Raw genomic sequence first — 19000 nt, forward strand, 5'->3', positions numbered from 1 at the left:
GTCCTCTGAGCCTTGTGCTCTCTCACTCTCTTGCTGAATGATGCTGAACTAGCAGGCCCCAAGGACTCCCAAGCGTGCGCCAGGCTACGGCCTTGTCTCTGACTCCCACTGGTTCTCTCTCTCATCAAGACAACATCATCAAAGATCAACTCAAGCCATCAACAAATTGCATCAGGACAGTTTAATTCAAATGGGACATGCAAGTATCAAACTTAGTCTCATTATTTGATACATTAAGTATCCTTAACCCCTTTCTAAAAAGGGCGTGTCAGAACTAATATGATGGTTTGCTCAGGCTGTTGATCTGCTGAATTTCAAACAATACTATAACTTCTTGCCTTCCTGTATTCTGCTTCAACCCTCTTTCCCTTGGTAAACTGTATGCATGTATGTATATGTATGTTAGAGTAGTTTAAATGTTTAGTCTAGTTAATAAAGTCTTGTTCATGTCACATGTAAAGTTGTCTGTGTCTCAAGCTCATATCTAAAGTCACTAATCATAGATTTTGACTACTTCCTCTTAATACTTAGTAAGAAAGACATTTCCCATGCCCCGGAAATGTACCTTTCTATTAATTAATTAATTAATAACCAATGTTGAGTGTTCACGGGATGAACCGAGTATTTGGTTGTAATGTTAATGTAGCTACATCAAGTTAACCCGATTAACTGATCCAAATATTCATAATCGATTATAACTAGTTATGATTGATTATTAATATTTCATAGAGCTGATTCGCTACACAAGTACATACAACCCCAAATCCCCAACATTGAAAAGTATACTGAACAGAAATCCTTGTTTATCTGAGATAGACTGATGCAAAGTGTGCTGTGGTATGTCAGGAATCTTCGATGCAGTCAAATGTACTCTCTTTTGTAGCAATTGAGTTTTTATAGCAATTGAGTTTTTGTAGAAGTTACTGAAGTATTTGAGGTTATACTTTTTACAGAAGCATCTCCATTTTTAAGGTAGTGGTGCTTTTAAGATCAGAGATTAAATATAGCTTTTTGGCATTATTTTAGACACAAGATTAAGATAATGTGCTGTAGATCGTGAAATGCCTAGATTCCTTGAAATCACACATTTAGAAAACTTGCTCTTAAAGAACCAGGGGGTTCAGTTTTCAATGCCATTTCTAATCATCAAAGGTGCAAGCATCACCTGAGGCCAATCTCAAGATTCTCATGTTTACATTGTCCTCTCCCAACTTCTTCAGCTATGGTGTTGAAGGCATCAAAATAAAAATTGTGCATATATCTAAAAAAATAAAATAAAGTTTATTTAATGCCATTTAAAACAAATACTGTGCAAGTGAAAAACATTTCACCATTTCTTACCATTTGAGTCATATTTATCAGGATCAACTTCTATCATTGAACACACTATACAAAAATCCTCTGCATTTCCTACAATATGAACACATAGATTGGCATTAGTCATTCTATAAAAGAAAAACTTTCACTTATTGTAATATGCACATTTGGAGTCAATAAATGTAAAGACTCTTTTCTTGAACTCAACAAATACTATAAAATATATCTGGCGTTATAATATCTCAATGCTGTAGAAGATTGCAAGCTATGTCAGGGCTCAACTCTAAGGATTTTTTCTACTGGCCTGGTCGGGCCAGTGCTTTAGACTTTTACTTGCCCTCCCAAAATTTTCACTGGCCCTAAAAAAAAAAAAAAACTTACAGCCTAGCTGATTCCTCAAAAGCTCAATGGGATTAAGATCCATAACACTCTTTTCCAATTATCTGTTGTCCAATGTCTGTGTTTCTTTGCCCACTCTAACCTTTTTCTTTTTGTTTTTCTGTTTTAAAAGTGGCAAGTTTTTTTTTGTGTGCAATTCTTCCCATAAGGCCTGTACCCCTGAGTATTCTCTTTACTGTTGTACATGAAACTGGTATTGAGCGGGTAGAATTCAATGAAGCTGTCAGCTGAGGACATGCGAGGTATCTATTTCTCAAGCTAGAGATTCCGATGTACTTATCCTCTTGTTTAGTTAAGCTTCATTTAACGAATCAAATAGCTTTCAACTGTGATATAATGGCAGGTGATTGTCTAGTATCAAATGATCAATTTAGCTTGATTACTCAAGGATAAGGTGTTTGAGTGATGGCTGCTGGAAATGGGGCCTACTTTTTTCAAATAGTGATGGTGCTGTTTTTTTTTTTTTTTTACATCAGTAGTGTCCTGACTATACTTTGTGATCAGTTGAATTCCACGTTGGTGAATTAAAGTACCAATTTCCATCTGAAACCGCAAAATCTGTACATTATTGCAAACTTTTGGCCGCCAGTGTGTTATTAAAGTAATATATGGCCCTACATCAGCACTGCTCTGATTCAGCCACAGGCCGAGTGCCGTAGGTAATTACAGCAGCACTGATGTAGGGCCATATAGCACGATTGTGAGTGTGATATTGCTTATATACGACAGTTCAATGAACAATTAAATAAAATAAAAAAAATAGGAAAAACCGAGTAAGGTCATAAAAACGCATTTGTGCATGGAACTACTTCATTACGCTACGGATCAGAATCTGCCGTTGCTGCATTAGTAAGTCAAATAGTTCACTTCAGAAGTAGTATCACGGCTTGTGCTGTTTCTAGTTATTGGATAAACAAGGATGATTGATGGGTGTGTGTTCGAGAGAGACTGAAGCATGTGTGATCGCCTGTTGCCACTCCCAAGCAGATATGCTGTCAGCGTTCTGAAGGTCAGCTTTCTCAGTGGAAAAATAGCGTTCAAGCGGGGTTTATTTCTTATGACTAATTTTGGTGCAAATCAAATGAGCACCTGTGACAAGTGTTATTTGTAGTTGTAGAGATTAGCCACACGTTTATCAATAAATTTAAAGTCACAGAAATGTATTTTAAGAGTTGCAAGCTTGTAGATTTTATTTGTCTCCCACAAACACAACACAACAGGTTACACCTTCTCAAATTCTTCATTGCAGTTGCACAAATCCTTTTCTATGAATCACAAATTAAGAAACTCATATGCTCACATTTTTGCTACAGTTTTGCAGTAAATATGGTGCAAAACACATTCACACACCCACATCAAAAAGTTTGAAGTCACGGACAAATTTTGCTCCGCTAATCAGTTTGTGAATTCATCCAACGAGATTTGCACACTTGTAGAATATTTTCTCACAAATATTTTTTTTCTTTTGATATTTTTCTTGCACAAAAAGTACAAAACTACAACTGCTTGAATCTGTTGCTACAAGTCTCAAACAGTGCTTTTCGTGCGCTCTCCCTTTTGCACCACATGTCTGTGTAAAATATGCAAAAGTGATTTGTGCATCTGTAGAGGCAGCAGGCAGGCACTGTTCAGAGATATAGTTTATATATGCACGCTGGTCACTGCAGTCATGCCAGCCGCGATTTAAAATGCATATCTCTCTGACTCCTGTTGAGTGCAGAAGATAGCCAGTCTTACTATATTGACGAAAACGCATTTATTAAGTATTTGTCATGTGCTGGTGTTTATTAATATGTTTGATTTAGCCTATGTGAAATCTGTCTGGTTAAGACTCTTAGGGCTGGTAAATAATGTTTAATTATGTAATTGGTTTAATTTTCTCAAACACTGTGTACTTTTAATTGACCTACAGGATTTACAATTTAAAGTTTAAATTACAAGGTACATATGAATGACAATGAGAGATCTTTGGCAGAAAAGTCACATTTATTATATGTAATATGTAAATTTAAAAAGTGCCTCCAGTGCTGTTCTAAATGCATATTATAAGTGAACCGAACTATTGAGTATCTACTTCTGAGATGTTGTTCATATCAAACACTCAAATATTGCACACTGTGTGAAGGCTAAAAATAGGAGACGCTTGAGCTGTGTGTGCATTTGATATATTTACTTATTAAACACAGCCTTTTGTGATTCACAGAGCTATCACACGTCTTTAAGTGCCTTTTGAATAAATGAATACTTTGAGTTTTTATTAGGGCTGCACAATTAATCGAAATTAAATCGAAACCGCGATATGACCTTGTGCTATTTATTAAATAGCAAAGGGCTGCAAAGTAATTAATTAAATAAATGGTCTGCTCCCTTCAAAGTTTATTTTAAGTTAGAGTCTATATTAAGTTTAGAGCATTGTTACAGTGTTTTCAGAACGGTTCAGTGCTCCACAACTCCCTCTCATGCTTAGAGTAACGGAAGTGCTCCGAGTTCCATTCCATTTGCTTATGTGTGCTAAATACTTTATTTACACTAAACTGGCGCGTCCTGCGTGAAGCGTTTTTTTATTATTATTTGCGGTAGCAGCATCTCAGTCTCCCCAAGGCACAGGTATCATAATAATAATGCAGACATCAAACATCTTTATTTAATGAGTGGTGGTGGCGTAGTGGCTAAAAGCACAGGGCTGTTAATCAGAAGGTCACAGGTTCTAACCCCATGGCCACCACCATTGTGTCCTTGAGCAAGGCACTTAACTCCAGGTTGTTCCGGGGGGATTGTCCCTGTAATAAGTGCACTGTAAGTCGCTTTGGATAAAAGCGTCTGCCAAATGCATAAATGTAAATGTAAATGATCGCTGAGCAAACAGTATTAACAGTTACACCTGCAGTCCAGAAACATCTCAACTCCCGTCGTTTGTTTCCAATTATTACACTCCCCGCGGAAACAAGTGACAGCGGAACTAATATTACCAACATCCAACAAAATGAAAAGGAAGGAACATACATATAATAAAACTACATCAAATATTTAGTTACTATAATATAATGCATTGCTAAATAATGAATACAAATAATTAAATGAAATGGTGACAAACCAATATTTTCACTTTAAATTGAATTACACCAATGGGTTATCAGTTCAACTTCAGTTTGACATTAAGCCTCATTCTTTAGGGCTATCTTATAAACCGCAAATAATAGTTTGTATAAGCCTACTAGTTTTTAAAGCCTAGAATAAAGAGTAACATTTATATTTTAAAATTATATTTTGTGTATACTGAATTATTCAATCAACCAACATTATTTTTGACAGCAAAACTAGACAACAACTATGGTTTTACCAACAGTAAAACCATCTCACGTTGGTTCTTTTTAAGAGGGTTCAAGTTTGAAAACCCCAGTAGCCTTTTTGCAGTTGAACATGTGGAAAACATTACCATCATAATCACAGTTCAAATCGCAATCGCTATATTTTTCAAAAATAATTGCAATATGTCTTTTTGTCCAAATCGTGCAGCCCTAGTTTTTATGGTTCTTTTATGTCATTTTGTTTAACACACAATATCGGATTTGGAACGGGCTCGTCGGACCGATACCAGATCAAGGTATCGGATCGGTGCATCCCTACTGACACCTAGCGGTTTGGATGCATCATCATTTAAAATCAATAGATTTCAGTTTCAGATGACATATTAGAAATGTAGTATTCACAGTCAGCCATAATTACAAAAAAAGAAATTAAGAGAGTAGTGTTTGGCTAGTCATGTGATTCTAACATGATTCCCCATGTGCGGACCCTCTCCATGTAGAATAAAATAGCTTTTATAAGGTTACTGATATGACTGGAGTCTTCATTTTAATAAGAGTGCTCATTATTTCCTGTTAATATTGCAAAATTACAATTCATGTCTTAAGAAGTTACATTTTTTTAATGAGGAAAAAATTACTGAGTGCACCTTTAACTTATATTGTACTGAAACATTCCTTTTAGTATCAAGAAGAGATGGCAGCATTGGTCTCCAGAGATCATATTAGATCATTTTCCAGATCACTGTCATTGGTGTGAATTTTCATTGATTTGTCATGGAAATGCCCATTATTTGAATATAATCTCCCTCTCATTACTCTGCATTAGAAATTCTGAAATCCTAAAGTATGCTGAAGTTGCGTCTGATAATTAAATATGTTTTTCCACTTGTACTTTGACAGATAAATATCCAGAGATCAAGTCTCTGATGGGACCTGACACTAGACTTAAGTGGATCGTCTGTATGATGGTTGGGGTCCAGTTTTTGGCATTCTACCTGTTGAAGGACCTGCCCTGGAAATGGGTCTTCTTCTGGACATATGTGTTTGGGAGTTGCATAAACCATTCAATGACACTAGCTATTCATGAGATTTCTCACAACACCGCTTTTGGTAACAACCGTGCAAAATGGAACCGCTGGTTTGCCATTTTTGCCAATCTTCCCATTGGGCTGCCTTACTCTGCATCATTTAAACGCTACCACTTAGACCATCATCGGTACTTGGGTGGAGACGGTGTGGATGTTGACATCCCCACTGATTTCGAGGGCTGGTTCTTCTGCACCCGCATACGTAAGCTAATCTGGATCATGTTTCAGCCACTGTTTTACGCTATCCGTCCCCTCTGCATCAACCGCAAGCCCATCAGTCAATTAGAGCTCATTAATGTGGCCGTACAGTTCATGTTTAATGCATTGCTCTACTGGATGTGGGGTGCCAAGCCCTTGGTCTACATGATGATGGGGTCGATGTTAGGGATGGGTCTCCATCCCATTTCAGGACACTTCATCGCTGAGCATTACATGTTTCTCAAAGGCCACGAAACCTTCTCTTACTATGGATCGCTCAACCTGCTCACCTTCAATGTTGGGTACCACAACGAGCACCATGACTTCCCCAGCATACCAGGACGCAGACTACCCATGGTAAGATGTTTTGTTTTGCACATATATTTACAGAGTCATTCACATTCAGCTTCAGCTACTATATTTTATATTCCTATTGAACAATAATTTCCAGCACAGTACACATTCATTTGTATTTTTAGATTTGTCACTACTTTTACTGACCCATGAATGGTTTCAGGACTTTTGACCATGTCACATCTGATCTGACAATTTATAGCATTAATCTTAATTACTCATTATATATATACACCATATACAGGGTTTTTCCAAGTTCACACTGGAATTAACTTTTTAGCCAGTAAGATTTCTTACTTGCCATTTCTTTTCTTGCATTTTACAAGTGGACAAATTGGGGAGGAAAAAAAAATACTGTATGCATATTTAAATGTGAACTGCATTTTTAAAGAATGTTATTTTTCCTGAAAGTACATTTTTATACTTTTTTTATTTTTTTTTGTCAGATTATTCACTTGTTAAAACGAAACTACATGTGTATTTTAAATTAACAACCAGTAAGGAAAAGAGTCTCATGAGCCTTAAAAACACAGTAACAGTTAATAATACAGTAACAGTTCTTGTTTTTTTTTAGAATGAGTCAATTCTGTCAGATTCATTCAGTCAGCTCCTACTTATGCCTACGTCATGTCGATTCAATAAAAAGAGCCAACTCAAGAGTAATTTGATTGGGAATCGGATTGCACTGGTTGCGCATTATCTCTTGCGCTGTAGATTCAAAAGAATCGTCTCAAAAGAGTAATTTCTTTTGAAATCTGACTATACCTCTCGCAGTTTATGTCCCGTGCTGTAGTTAGTAGCGGTGTTGCAGTATTTTAGTCTGGCTTTCTGTCCTCATCGCCAGAAGGCTGCACGTTCAAGAACTGTTAATAAACTAAACGTCATGAAAATCACTGTTTAATGCTATTATCACCACTGGATAATTTGTGTGTGTGTGTGTGTGTGTGTGTGTGTGTGTGTGTGTGTGTGTGTGTGTGGTGGTGGGTTATCAAAACTTACTCGCACATCCACTTGAGTGGTCTTCCCTTCTTTCAAATGGCATGAACGGTCCTGAAAATTGTCTTTATCTTGCTCCTAGATATACTGCTAACTGAGACCATTGATGAGCGATGGTTAAACTATCAATGGGCTGTTCTGTCTAAACACAGAGACCTTGCTGACTGTAGGCCTACAGAGCCCCTTTGAGGACAAAATTGGAATGCGTAACATTTTATAGCTGACACAAGACAATGATAGAAAGGAGAAAGCACCCGCCACTCTGAAATTCACTGGCCAAATCGAAAATGTACCTGCATTTTGTGCTTGGCGGTGTTAATTTCAAACCCTGACCATACAAATGCAAATGCATACAGTTTCAGCATTTGTATTGTCATCAACATAAGAGGAAAAGTCTAGTTTTCAGTTTACCACAAATGGATTACAGATTCAAATGCATGGATATGAATCTGAAATGCATTTTGGGTTAGGACTCAGACTTAAAGGGGTTATAACATACTCCACTTATAATGTTAGTAAAGTTTTTTTTGTGCATCAAAAACAGTCATAATTTAGTAAAATATAATCCTTTTCCACCCTGCCTCTGTGCCTTCTGATGGAAACACTTCAGTTTTCTGAAATGTTCCTCTTTAAGACTTGAATGTAAATGCCCACTGTTATGATTGGCTAACATTGTGCAGCCCCTCAAAAGCCATACATTTGAAGGTCAATTGTACAGGGTTGCACATCCAAAACATTTCATCCGAATGTATCAAACTGTTAACTTAAGCCCAGCAGCACCATAAAGTATAAATGTCAAACAGTCATAACATATGAAACATTCATAAATGAAACTGGTTACTTATGATCCGGTACAATAGTGTTTTAACTGCCCCATCTTTCAATACATTTCTTTGCAAAGCTTGAATCATATTGTGACTATCACAAGCAATTCACTCTGAAATGAGTCAAAAACACATACACATACACATAACACTTAAACACAACATTTCGGCAGCCTAAAATGCTCATTTCTGATTTCGTCCAAAAGAGATCAAAATCTGAACAAAAACGGTTACTTTAAAATCAAGTAACAGACACATTGACATCAAGAAAATGCAGCGTTTTATGTGAAAAGATGTAAACTGCAGCTAATGTTTAAATATATATTGATTGTGATGTGTGTATGTGTGTGTCCACATGAACGATTGTAACAGCACAAAACACTCGAAAGGAGATTATGAAAGCACACTGTGGTGTAATTTAAAATGCAAACATTCTGTTGGCGTTTGCCTTACCTAGTTGCCTAAAGTCTTCTTTCCCAAGAATAATGAAGCGATCGCTCTCTTGAATATCAGGGGATTAATAAAGAGTGTCTTTCTGTGTGTATTCAGAGGCTGAGCCACAATCACATATAATGGTAAAATATCCCTACCTACTGTTTGAGCAGAGCCACAGTGTCAAACACGAATCCAATTGTACCCGCTTTGCATCCCCCACTTGCGGTCTTGCAAATTCTTAAACTGGACCAGTGAGTGACACCGTCACAGATAAAATCAGTTTATTTTTCCCGACTCGCAACAATATGGATGATGGACAGATAAAAGAAAAACTTAAAATAGGAAGATATGTGTGATTTTGCGTGTTCAATTCGCTTCATTCGTTTCATACATATGCGAGATAACAAGGTGTAACTTCTCTTGTTAGTTTAATAGAAAAGCTTTGCAATGGCAAAATAGGGGCAAGAACTTATTATCAATACAAACCCGGGGAGGGGCTCTCTCAGGTGGATACAACCAATGAACCAAATGTGTGAGACCGGATGTATAATAATAAAATCTTGGGTTGGCCTAGCCCAGCTATGTCAATTGGCCCATGTAATTTATTGAAATGTAATCTGGGATTCTTACCATTCCATATGAAGGACTTTGCTATGCTATCAAATTGCTTGAAATAAGAGAGGGAGACATCTATAGGGAGAGATTGTAGCAGGTAGTTGAATTTTGAAATGCAATTAATTTGAATATCATTAATCTTCCCAATCATACTTGTAGATAAATGTAATGAAGCCCATCTGCCCACATCTCTTGAAAATCTTTTTATTAAGGGGTCAAATTTGCTAGGAATATAATGCCCAAACACTTAATGCCCTGTTTAGGCCACTGGAAGGAGCCTGGCTGAAAGGCCGTTACCTGGCAGTATGCTGTCAGAGCTGAAGCTTGGATTTAGACCAATTGACTCTGTATCATGAGAGCTTAGAAAATTAATTAATAATTCTGTGGAGGCAAGGCATAGATGAGGTCGGAGACTAATAATAAAAAAATATAATACCGGTATACGTAAAGCAAAAGCTTAGGCGCAATACCTCCTGCCATCACCCCTGGAAAATCATCTTCCTTTATCGTGGCTGCTAATGTATCCAGGGCAAGACAGAACAATATTGGGGCAAGAGAGCAACCCTGCCAGGTGCCCCTATCCAGAGTAAAATAATCTAAAATGTATCCATTTGATTTATACTGCCGCTACCGGGTCAAGTCAATTTTATTTGTATAGCGCCTTTCACAACACACATCGTTTCAAAGCAGCTTTACAGAATATCAGCATTAACAGACGATAAAACTGTAATGTCTATAAAGTCGATTAATCATCATTGTGTAATTTGGATAAAATACAATTTTCAATAGTGTTTAAAAATAATTAAATGATAATTGTATTAATAACCCCAGTGAGCAAGCTGTAGGCGACTGTGGCAAGGAACACAAAACTCCATAAGATGTAGATTAATGGAGAAAAATAACCTTGGGAGAACCCAGACTCACTGTGGGGGCCAGTTCCCCTCTGGCTAACATTATGAATGTAATGTAAATATTAATTATGTATAGCTAAAATCATGGTTTAAAATTATTAAACTAAGTGTTAAGGGTCAGTGATTAAACATCGATTGTGTTTGAACTGTAAGATTAATGACCACAGGCTTTGAAGTCCATCTAGATTAATTGCAGAAGTTCACATAGGTGCAATTGTCCTTGTTAATTGGCTGATGAAGGCTTTTGTTGGCAATAGTTAGTCTATGCATTTCATTTCAAGATCGTAGTCCATAAATAGACCGAGGTGATGCAGGTTGTAGTTGGCATCATTTCATCCTCTGAAGTCCGTCATAATAGATTGAAGTGATGTTTGGCTGGCACCGGCTGCATTTAGTCATCATCATTCTGCGACATGTAGCAGTGGAGTCCAACATGAAGCAGGAATGGTGCTGATCCAGCCGGTTCTGGTGACCTCAGGATAGGAGTCCCGAGGTTGAGACAGGGAAACAAATAAAAAGATGTAAGCGTAGATGCCGTTTAATTTATTGCAGAGTTAGTGATCATGCTCAATGTTTCTGGTTCCGGCAGACCCAACTAAAGCAGCCTAATTGTGGGTTGGAGGATAAATTCGGTGTATGCCTGGCTAAATAGATGAGTCTTTAGTCTAGACTTAAACTGAGAGAGTGTGTCTGCATCTCGAACATTGTTTGGGAGACTATTCCATAGTTTAGGAGCCAAATATGAAAAGGATCTTCCTCCTTTAGTGGATTTTGATATTCTAGGAACTATTAATAGGCCAGAATTTTGCGATCTTAATGAACGTGTTGGTATAGCGTGGTAGAAGATCACTTAAGTACTGCGGAGCTAGACCATTCAAAGCTTTGTACGTAGTTAACAGAATTTTTAAGTCAATACGGAATTTAACAGGTAGCCAATGTAACGATGATAAAATGGGGCTAATATGATCATATTTCTTGGTTCTCGTCAGCACTCTTGCTGCTGCATTTTGAACCAATTGAAGTTTATTTATTGATCTTGCTGGACATCCTCCCAGTAATGCATTACAATAATCTAGTCTTGAGGTCATGAACGCATGAATTAGTTTTTCGGCATCAGCAACCGAGAGTATATGCCTTAATTTAGCAATATTTCTGAGGTGGAAGAATGCTGTTCTACAAACATTTGTAATTTGATTTTCAAAGGACAGATTGGTATCAAATATAACACCTAAGTTCTTCGCTGTTGAAGATGATGTAACACTACATCCATCTAGAGTCAAATTATATTTTAGTGGCTTATTTTTAGAGTTTTTTGGTCCAATAATTAGACACTCTGTTTTGAACAGAATTGAGTAGAAGGAAATTTCTGGCCATCCAATCTTTTATTTCATTGATACACTCTGCTAATTTTGAGAATTGTGAAATCTCATCAGGTTTTGAAGAAATATAAAGTTGTGTATCGTCAGCATAGCAGTGGAAACTTATTCCACGATTCCTGATAATATCTCCCAGGGGAAGCATATACATGGAGAAAAGCAGAGGCCCTAAAACTGATCCCTGTGGCACTCCATATTTTACTTTTGTTTGGTTTGACAATTCCTCATTTACATAGACAAAGTGGTAGCGGTCTGCTAAATATGACGTAAACCATGCTAATGCCACTCCACAAATTCCAACATAATTCTCCAGCCTATTCAAGAGAATGTTGTGATCTATCGTGTCGAATGCAGCACTAAGATCTAAAAGCACTAGAAGAGAAATGCAGCCGCGATCAGATGATAAGAGCAAGTCATTTGTAACTCTGATAAGTGCAATCTCTGTACTGTGATGAGGCCTAAATCCTAAAAGGTGTGTCTATAAAATAATCATATCAAATGCCTTTTCGGCGTCAAGTGTGATGGCAGTGACCAGAGCCTGATCATTCACCACTGACCACATGATGCCTAATGTTATCAGAAGAGCTGCGGCCCTGAATAAACCCCACCTGATCTAAATGTATAAAAGATGTCATAACTTAATCGATTAGCCAAAAATTTACAATATTTTTACATCTAGCTGGATCAGGGAAATGGGACCATAACTCTTACACTTGCTTAGATCTTTGTCCTTTTTAAGAATCAGACTAATCTGGGCTTGTGTTGAAGCTTTCAATTCTTCAGTAATTTCATATAAACTTCTAACAAAAGTGGTGCCAGTTCTGTAGCACAAGATCTAAAAAATTCAGCGGCAAAGCCACCTGGCCTTGATTACCTTGCCAAGGTTATCTTAGAATCAAGAGAACTTATTTGCTCAGTCATCAGTTCTTCTTTTTAGCGTTTCCATTGCGTGCCCAGCCACAGAACAGCATCTTGTTCAGCCAGGTATAGAGCCTCGAGTCCACCATTGAAATAAGTTAGCGGACACTCATTGACAATGTGCTGCATGGTTTCTTCTTTGATGGTTTTCTCCAAGACTGGGCTGATTCGGTGAAGGATCAAGCGTTCGAGTAGCTTGAAAAACACGGATAGCAAGGATATTGGGCGGTAGCTGGCTATGAGGATTGGGTCTTTGCCAGGTTTCGGGATGGCTGACTTTTTTCAGTCATCAGTTAAGGGAGTTCTAATGGTTCCACAATGTTTCTAATATCTTCATCAGTAGATGAAGAAGTGGAGCTATAGAGAAAGAATTATAGAGATAAAATATTGAGAGAGAATTCTTTAAAAGCATTATTAATATTAATGGCCGAGGGAATGGTAGAAAAAGACACACTCTAGCCAAAAGCTCCCCTGCTTTATCCCCTGACGCAAAGTATGACTCTTGCCCTGAATAGCCAAAACTCCACCTTCCGCGATTTCTATTGGGTCAGTTCTCTGAGGCCATCAGATGACATTCAGTGTTTCAGTTCTGTCTTGGTACTTTTAATATTACCTTCCAACTCCACGAGTTATCGTGCTTTTGGATTTTTTTTGTGAGTTAGGCATTCTGTATGATTGGACCCCTAAAAACCGCCTTAAGTGCTTCCCAAGCCATGCCCACAGATTATACTGCAGTTCAGTTGGTCTCCATATATACACTGATTTCAGTCTTTAACATTTGTTGGAATTCAGGATTTTGCAAAAGGGATGCATTAATGAGCCAGCTGTATGATTTTTCTCTGAATGTGGCAACAGCTCTAAACTCACCAGGGCGTGATCTGAGACTAAGATGTTTCCAATTGAGCAATCAACAACAGATGAAATTAGGTATTTGGATATAAAAATATATATATATATATTCTAGAATTAATCTTATGGATTGATGGAAAAAAAGTATAGTCCCTACCAGATGGGTTCAAGAGTCGCCAAATATCTGTAAGACCAAGATTTTCACACATCCTGTGAAGCGTCAATGTTGCTCTAGGGGGCTTACACACTTTTGCTTCACTATGATCTAGGACCATCAAAAGATTAAAGTCTCCTCCCAATATTATATCATGAGGGGTGCCAGCAGCTTGCAACATCCCTTCATGATCTATAAAAAAAGCCCTGATCATCAGCGTTAGGTGCGTAAATATTAGCCAACATCAACCTTTGCCCCTGAATTTCTGCTAAAACAAAAATTACTCTCCCTGATTTATCTTTAAACTGTTTGATACATTTGAATTGTAGATGTTTATTTACCAATAAAATGACTCTCTTACTTGAGCAACATTAAAGAAAACATTTCCGCCCCATATCTTCCCAAATTTTCAGCTTCCTGCAGGTAAAGATGAGTTTCTTGCAGAAACACAATATCATGTTTCTTATGTTTAAGAACAGTAATAACCTTCGTTCTATTTATAGGGTGCCCCAACCCATTCAGATTCCATGTGGAGAGAGAAAGTCCACTCATATTAACTTTTGACATTTTGATATAGTAGAAAAAATGTATTGTGTCAGAAACAAAATTATAAAGACCACATTCCCCATTAATGAAACCATCAAACCCCGAACTTCCTCCCAAACAAAACAAACAGAAAAAAGTACGCATTAACCCCATGCACGACAGCGCCAACCGCTGTCAATCCCTCCAAAATCAAAAGGTCAATGAACGCCCACGAGCCCCCGCAACACCTTTGCCATCGGATTGTTCAATTTTGAATATTCAAAAATTACATAAACCCCAGCCAGTAGGCAGAATGAACACTAAAAACGTGTAGATTCATTCACAGAACTGTCTCAAAGGTGTGATCCTTCACAAAACAAATTCCATATAAAACCGTTCGGTTTCCTCGGACAGACAGGCAGACGAATGATCAGTGAGCCAGTTGACCATGAGCGTAGCAGATGACTTAATGATTCTTATGTCCTGTAAAAACACTCCACAAAACAAAGCCCACTGGAGGCATAAGCATGTGGAACTGACAGATTCATTTCAGAATTCAGATTCGAATGAGTGTTAACCAAAACAAGCTCCAGCCACTAGGCAGTATCAACACAAAAAGAAATTAAACAGGCATGGTCAAGTCAATTCACTCGGAGGCTGCATTAAAGCATATACCATGACATATTCAGTCGGTCAGCTTTATAAAAGACATCCTTTGTGTGAGCATGTAGATGTTTGCGATCATCCGCAGTGTCTATTCTCAATCTGGCCAGGAACTTCAGTGTAAAAGTGATTTTTCATCAATGCAAAAGTTTCTTAAAAGAAAAGTGTTATCCACAAAACAAAGCCAACGGAAAAAGAAACAAAAATGGAACCCAACATCCTCCGAAAGCCAGAGTCAGTACAGCGAGACCAGCCCACTTGCATGAAAAACACCCAATGGTTTTGATAAAAGACAGGGCCAAATCGGCCCTAATTGATTTTGAGTTCTTTGACATATTGTCTTCTAGAACAGTTAAGGATCAGGGTGTATCGAGTCTCACTAGTTTATGGCATAAAATGTATTAAAATTAGCAAAGTGCGCAGAGCTCGTTGTTCACACATCCGAACCTTGCATAACATGACTATCAATAAACATGGTACTTTAAATTAACAGTAGTTTTTGTGTTTTGCTTCCTTGGCATGTCAACTCTTAGGGCCTCTTGATTATGGCAAAATCATAATCACGATAATTTTGGTCAATATTGAGATCATGATTATTCAATGTGATTACTCATTGTCTTTAGAAACATCATGGAATTAATGAACTTTTATTAAAACACATTCTTTTTAACAGTGGATTTCCTTGAACTTGAAATGTTAACTCAACTGGGTAGTGGTGGAGATTGTTGTCATATGATAATTATTTGATGTTACTTATGGTAGTAAAATAAAGAAAAGCCTCCATCACCATCATTAACAGCAGGGATGCTCATAGTTCTATGGAATGAGATCTACTTTTCCATCATGTTATTGCAGCAAGATCTACCATGTACAATAAAGGCTATACATTATCACAGTACCAAAATTTTCAGTAGTTGGTCCGGTAGTCACAACAAATAATAACACTAATACAGTAAAAGAAAAATAATAGAACTAATACAAATTATGAAAATTTGGTGCTTTTTAACAGCTTTAAAATAATTTAACAGCAGTAGGCTATAAAGAATTCAAGTAAACATTCAGAATGAAATGCAGCATAAATGTACTACTGTTCTTCAATGTATTATTATAATACATGAATACTTTTTAAAGCTACTAAAGTTACCCAGTCAAGAGCAGTGAGTGGTTGTCTTGTTGTTTGATTATTATAATGACACACTAGACAGCACCAGGTCTATTAGCTTATATTTACACTTCCAATATTTTAATACAAATCACCTTTTTTTTTCTCCGATGTTTACATTCACTTTAGAAATCACTCTGTGTTCATACCTCACCAAGACAGGGATATTTGTGCAATTTTTTTTAATGTATTTGTAATATATTTAAAACAGCTGTTTAATAATTCAATTCAAATCAACACACTTCATTTAAAAAAAAAAAAACTATGTATAATAGGCTACTTTATGGATATTATTTTCATATTTGGGCCATTTATTGACCCACACATCAACAATTAAATTAAATCTTTGGAGAAGATTAAGTACAATTGAAACTTTAGGGTAGTAGGCCTAGTTAACTGACTATTGGGCTGGGAACTAAATGTTTTAATTTTAATATTCAATGCAAAAGCAATCACCATTAGCCTAGTTTCATCCACTTTTACTCTATTTTGTTATCGACAAAGTAAAATTGCAACATTTGCCGCCTTCTGCCCATTTCCATTTCCATTGGCCTTTTATCGATAAAAAGGGTGTGCGTGATGACGTCATGCCTAAAAAAAACACTGTGTCGCACAAGTTTTGGTTTAGCTCAAATGAAATCTGCCCTGAAGCAGTTTCCATTCAGAAATGTGTGTTTATCGCTAATTCGCCTCCCAGATGTCCCTAATTCTCTTTTAAATTAATTAAAATTAGCCAATTTACTATAATTTTAATTTCACAAATAAAAGCAATCAGAAGAAGAGGAATTGCAATCAAAAGGGAACAGTTGCCCTTCTGATAGGACTTTAATATTGGTCCTGATGTTGCGCATATAGCAGGTTGGCACCGGTTCCGATCCGAAAGCGTATCGTCATGGTCCTGTTCAAGCTGGTAACCTGCACCAAATAGTGGGGGAAACTTTCTTTCCCAGTATAAAGACCATCAATCGATTATATATGCTGTGTGCACAACTATTAAGGAAAAAAAATTATGTGGTGTATTATCAGGGTTTACAAATGATACATTCCTGATATTTAAATATTTTGAACAATCATCTAATCAAAAGCATCGCCATCACAACTGCATTATGGCACGCATATTTCTCCAGCAATTTTTAACGATCAACTGAACTTGACTGTCATTTAAAATGTATTTTAGCTTCAAAATGCAAATGTATATTTTCTGAAGAAGCAGTAAATGCAATTAGAGTTAAAGAGGGTTAGATTTAAAATATTTAACCGTTTTAAAATGTTCAAAAGCTCGTTTTCTGAAAGTGAACTGAGCATTGGACAAATTGATCTGATCTATTTGTCTTGAAAAAAGTGCAGAACATTCTGAGAATGTAATTCAGCCGACTTTTTTAATCTACAGTAAGGCTAAATTAAGTTTGAGAAAAGAAAAGGCATATATAGGTTTAAAAAAAATCATTTGGTAATTTTAATTTAATGCTTTTCTTTTGTTTGGTATTTTTTTTTTTTTTTCAATTGAATGCTTTTTTTCATTTGGTAATTTATTTAATTTAATACAGGGGATTTTGCCAGCATTTTTTTTCAAATGTAAAGTAAACAATAATTTCATAGAATTGGGCTGTAATTGTTGGCACGCTGAAGATTTTCACCTAGTATTGTGTATTTAATCTTAATTTAAAACATCTTTTATGCACAGAAATGATATGTTTTTTGTACTGTGGGCTAATTCCGTGAGTGCCGTCTATTATTTTGAATGGTATGGAAAAACAACTTTAATTTAATCGCAGTATCCGTCCGTTTATTTATTAATCGCAAACAGTGGCCATTCATTCGTTCAACGTGCACAAGATATTTGTGTTGGCACTCCTGGAAGTGTCACGTTTGCAGATCAGATCTATATGCCGTAAAGATCAATCCATAATCACTTACAATATATTGGCTTTCAATACTGTTGTCATGATTAACACAGGCTAACGATTGGGGCAAACTCTGTCAACACTACGTTTTTGCATTGATGCCAATTCTATCGACAAAGTGTTTCCAAAAATGTTTTCACGACATTTGATGTATTGACATAGTTTATGCGTTTGAGTTAAACAAAAAAATAAAATGTCGACATAATATGTTTCTATTTAACTCGAGCACATAAACTCTGTAGACATTTATGACATTTTAGCGATAATGTGCATTTCCATCAGCTTTATTTTGATGTGCTAAAACATTTCCCTCAAAAAATCCTTTGATGATATGTATATTGTGACCTAGAGAAAGACACTTAAAGTTCCTGTGAACTGCATTGACAAGCGCAGTTTTCTTTGGTGTGTTGAAGTATTTCCAACTGACTGGACCAAGGTTATTATCGCTAACAACTATGAGTACTAAGATGAAAACCAGCCTTGGAAAAATAAATATTTTTTTTTAATAGAGTTTTCAAAAAACTAAACCAATACTATAAATGTGCACTACAAAATGAACAAACTAAATAGAATCATGAAGAAAATTACTTTAGTTTTTGTTCTTCAATCATTGTTGGATGGTCTGATTTCTCTTGTGTTTTCCTCAAAAAGAACTGGTGGCCGTCTGAATGATATGTGAAAACAACCAATCACAGTTCGCCTGCATAAGTGATGATTAGAGGCACGTAAATCTGGGGGCGGGGCTCTGGATCTAGAAATAAACCAAAATGCAAAAAGTTATATGTCTTTGTTCATCTCGGAATCATAAATTAGAGCCTCAAACAAAACTTCTGAATATATTTAATTTAATGAACTAAGTGACTAGTTGTTCTCTGGTATGGGCCGTTTGACACCGGACCTTTTTGTGTTTCCAGTCCATGCTGCTGATGCAGTAAATGCTGAGGAGATGTCTGTGTTGTTACGGCTGAATGTATCGACAATGGAACATCTAGAGCACATTATTC

General features: G+C 36.7%; 1 protein-coding gene across 3 annotated transcripts in view; it reads left to right on the top strand.

Moving 5' to 3' along the window:
- The window catches only part of LOC127660475 (sphingolipid delta(4)-desaturase DES1-like), a 60094-nt gene that overhangs the window by 35852 nt on the left and 5242 nt on the right, over positions 1 to 19000 (top strand). For all 3 annotated transcript variants that reach the window (XM_052150737.1, XM_052150739.1, XM_052150740.1), the window contains one exon: positions 5925 to 6667. In XM_052150737.1, the coding sequence (XP_052006697.1) occupies positions 5951 to 6667 (717 nt within the window). In that variant the 5' untranslated portion in view covers positions 5925 to 5950. The remainder of the gene's footprint in view (positions 1 to 5924; positions 6668 to 19000) is intronic.

Source organism: Xyrauchen texanus, chromosome 20 (assembly GCF_025860055.1).
Source record: "Xyrauchen texanus isolate HMW12.3.18 chromosome 20, RBS_HiC_50CHRs, whole genome shotgun sequence".
Lineage (NCBI taxonomy): Eukaryota > Metazoa > Chordata > Actinopteri > Cypriniformes > Catostomidae > Xyrauchen > Xyrauchen texanus.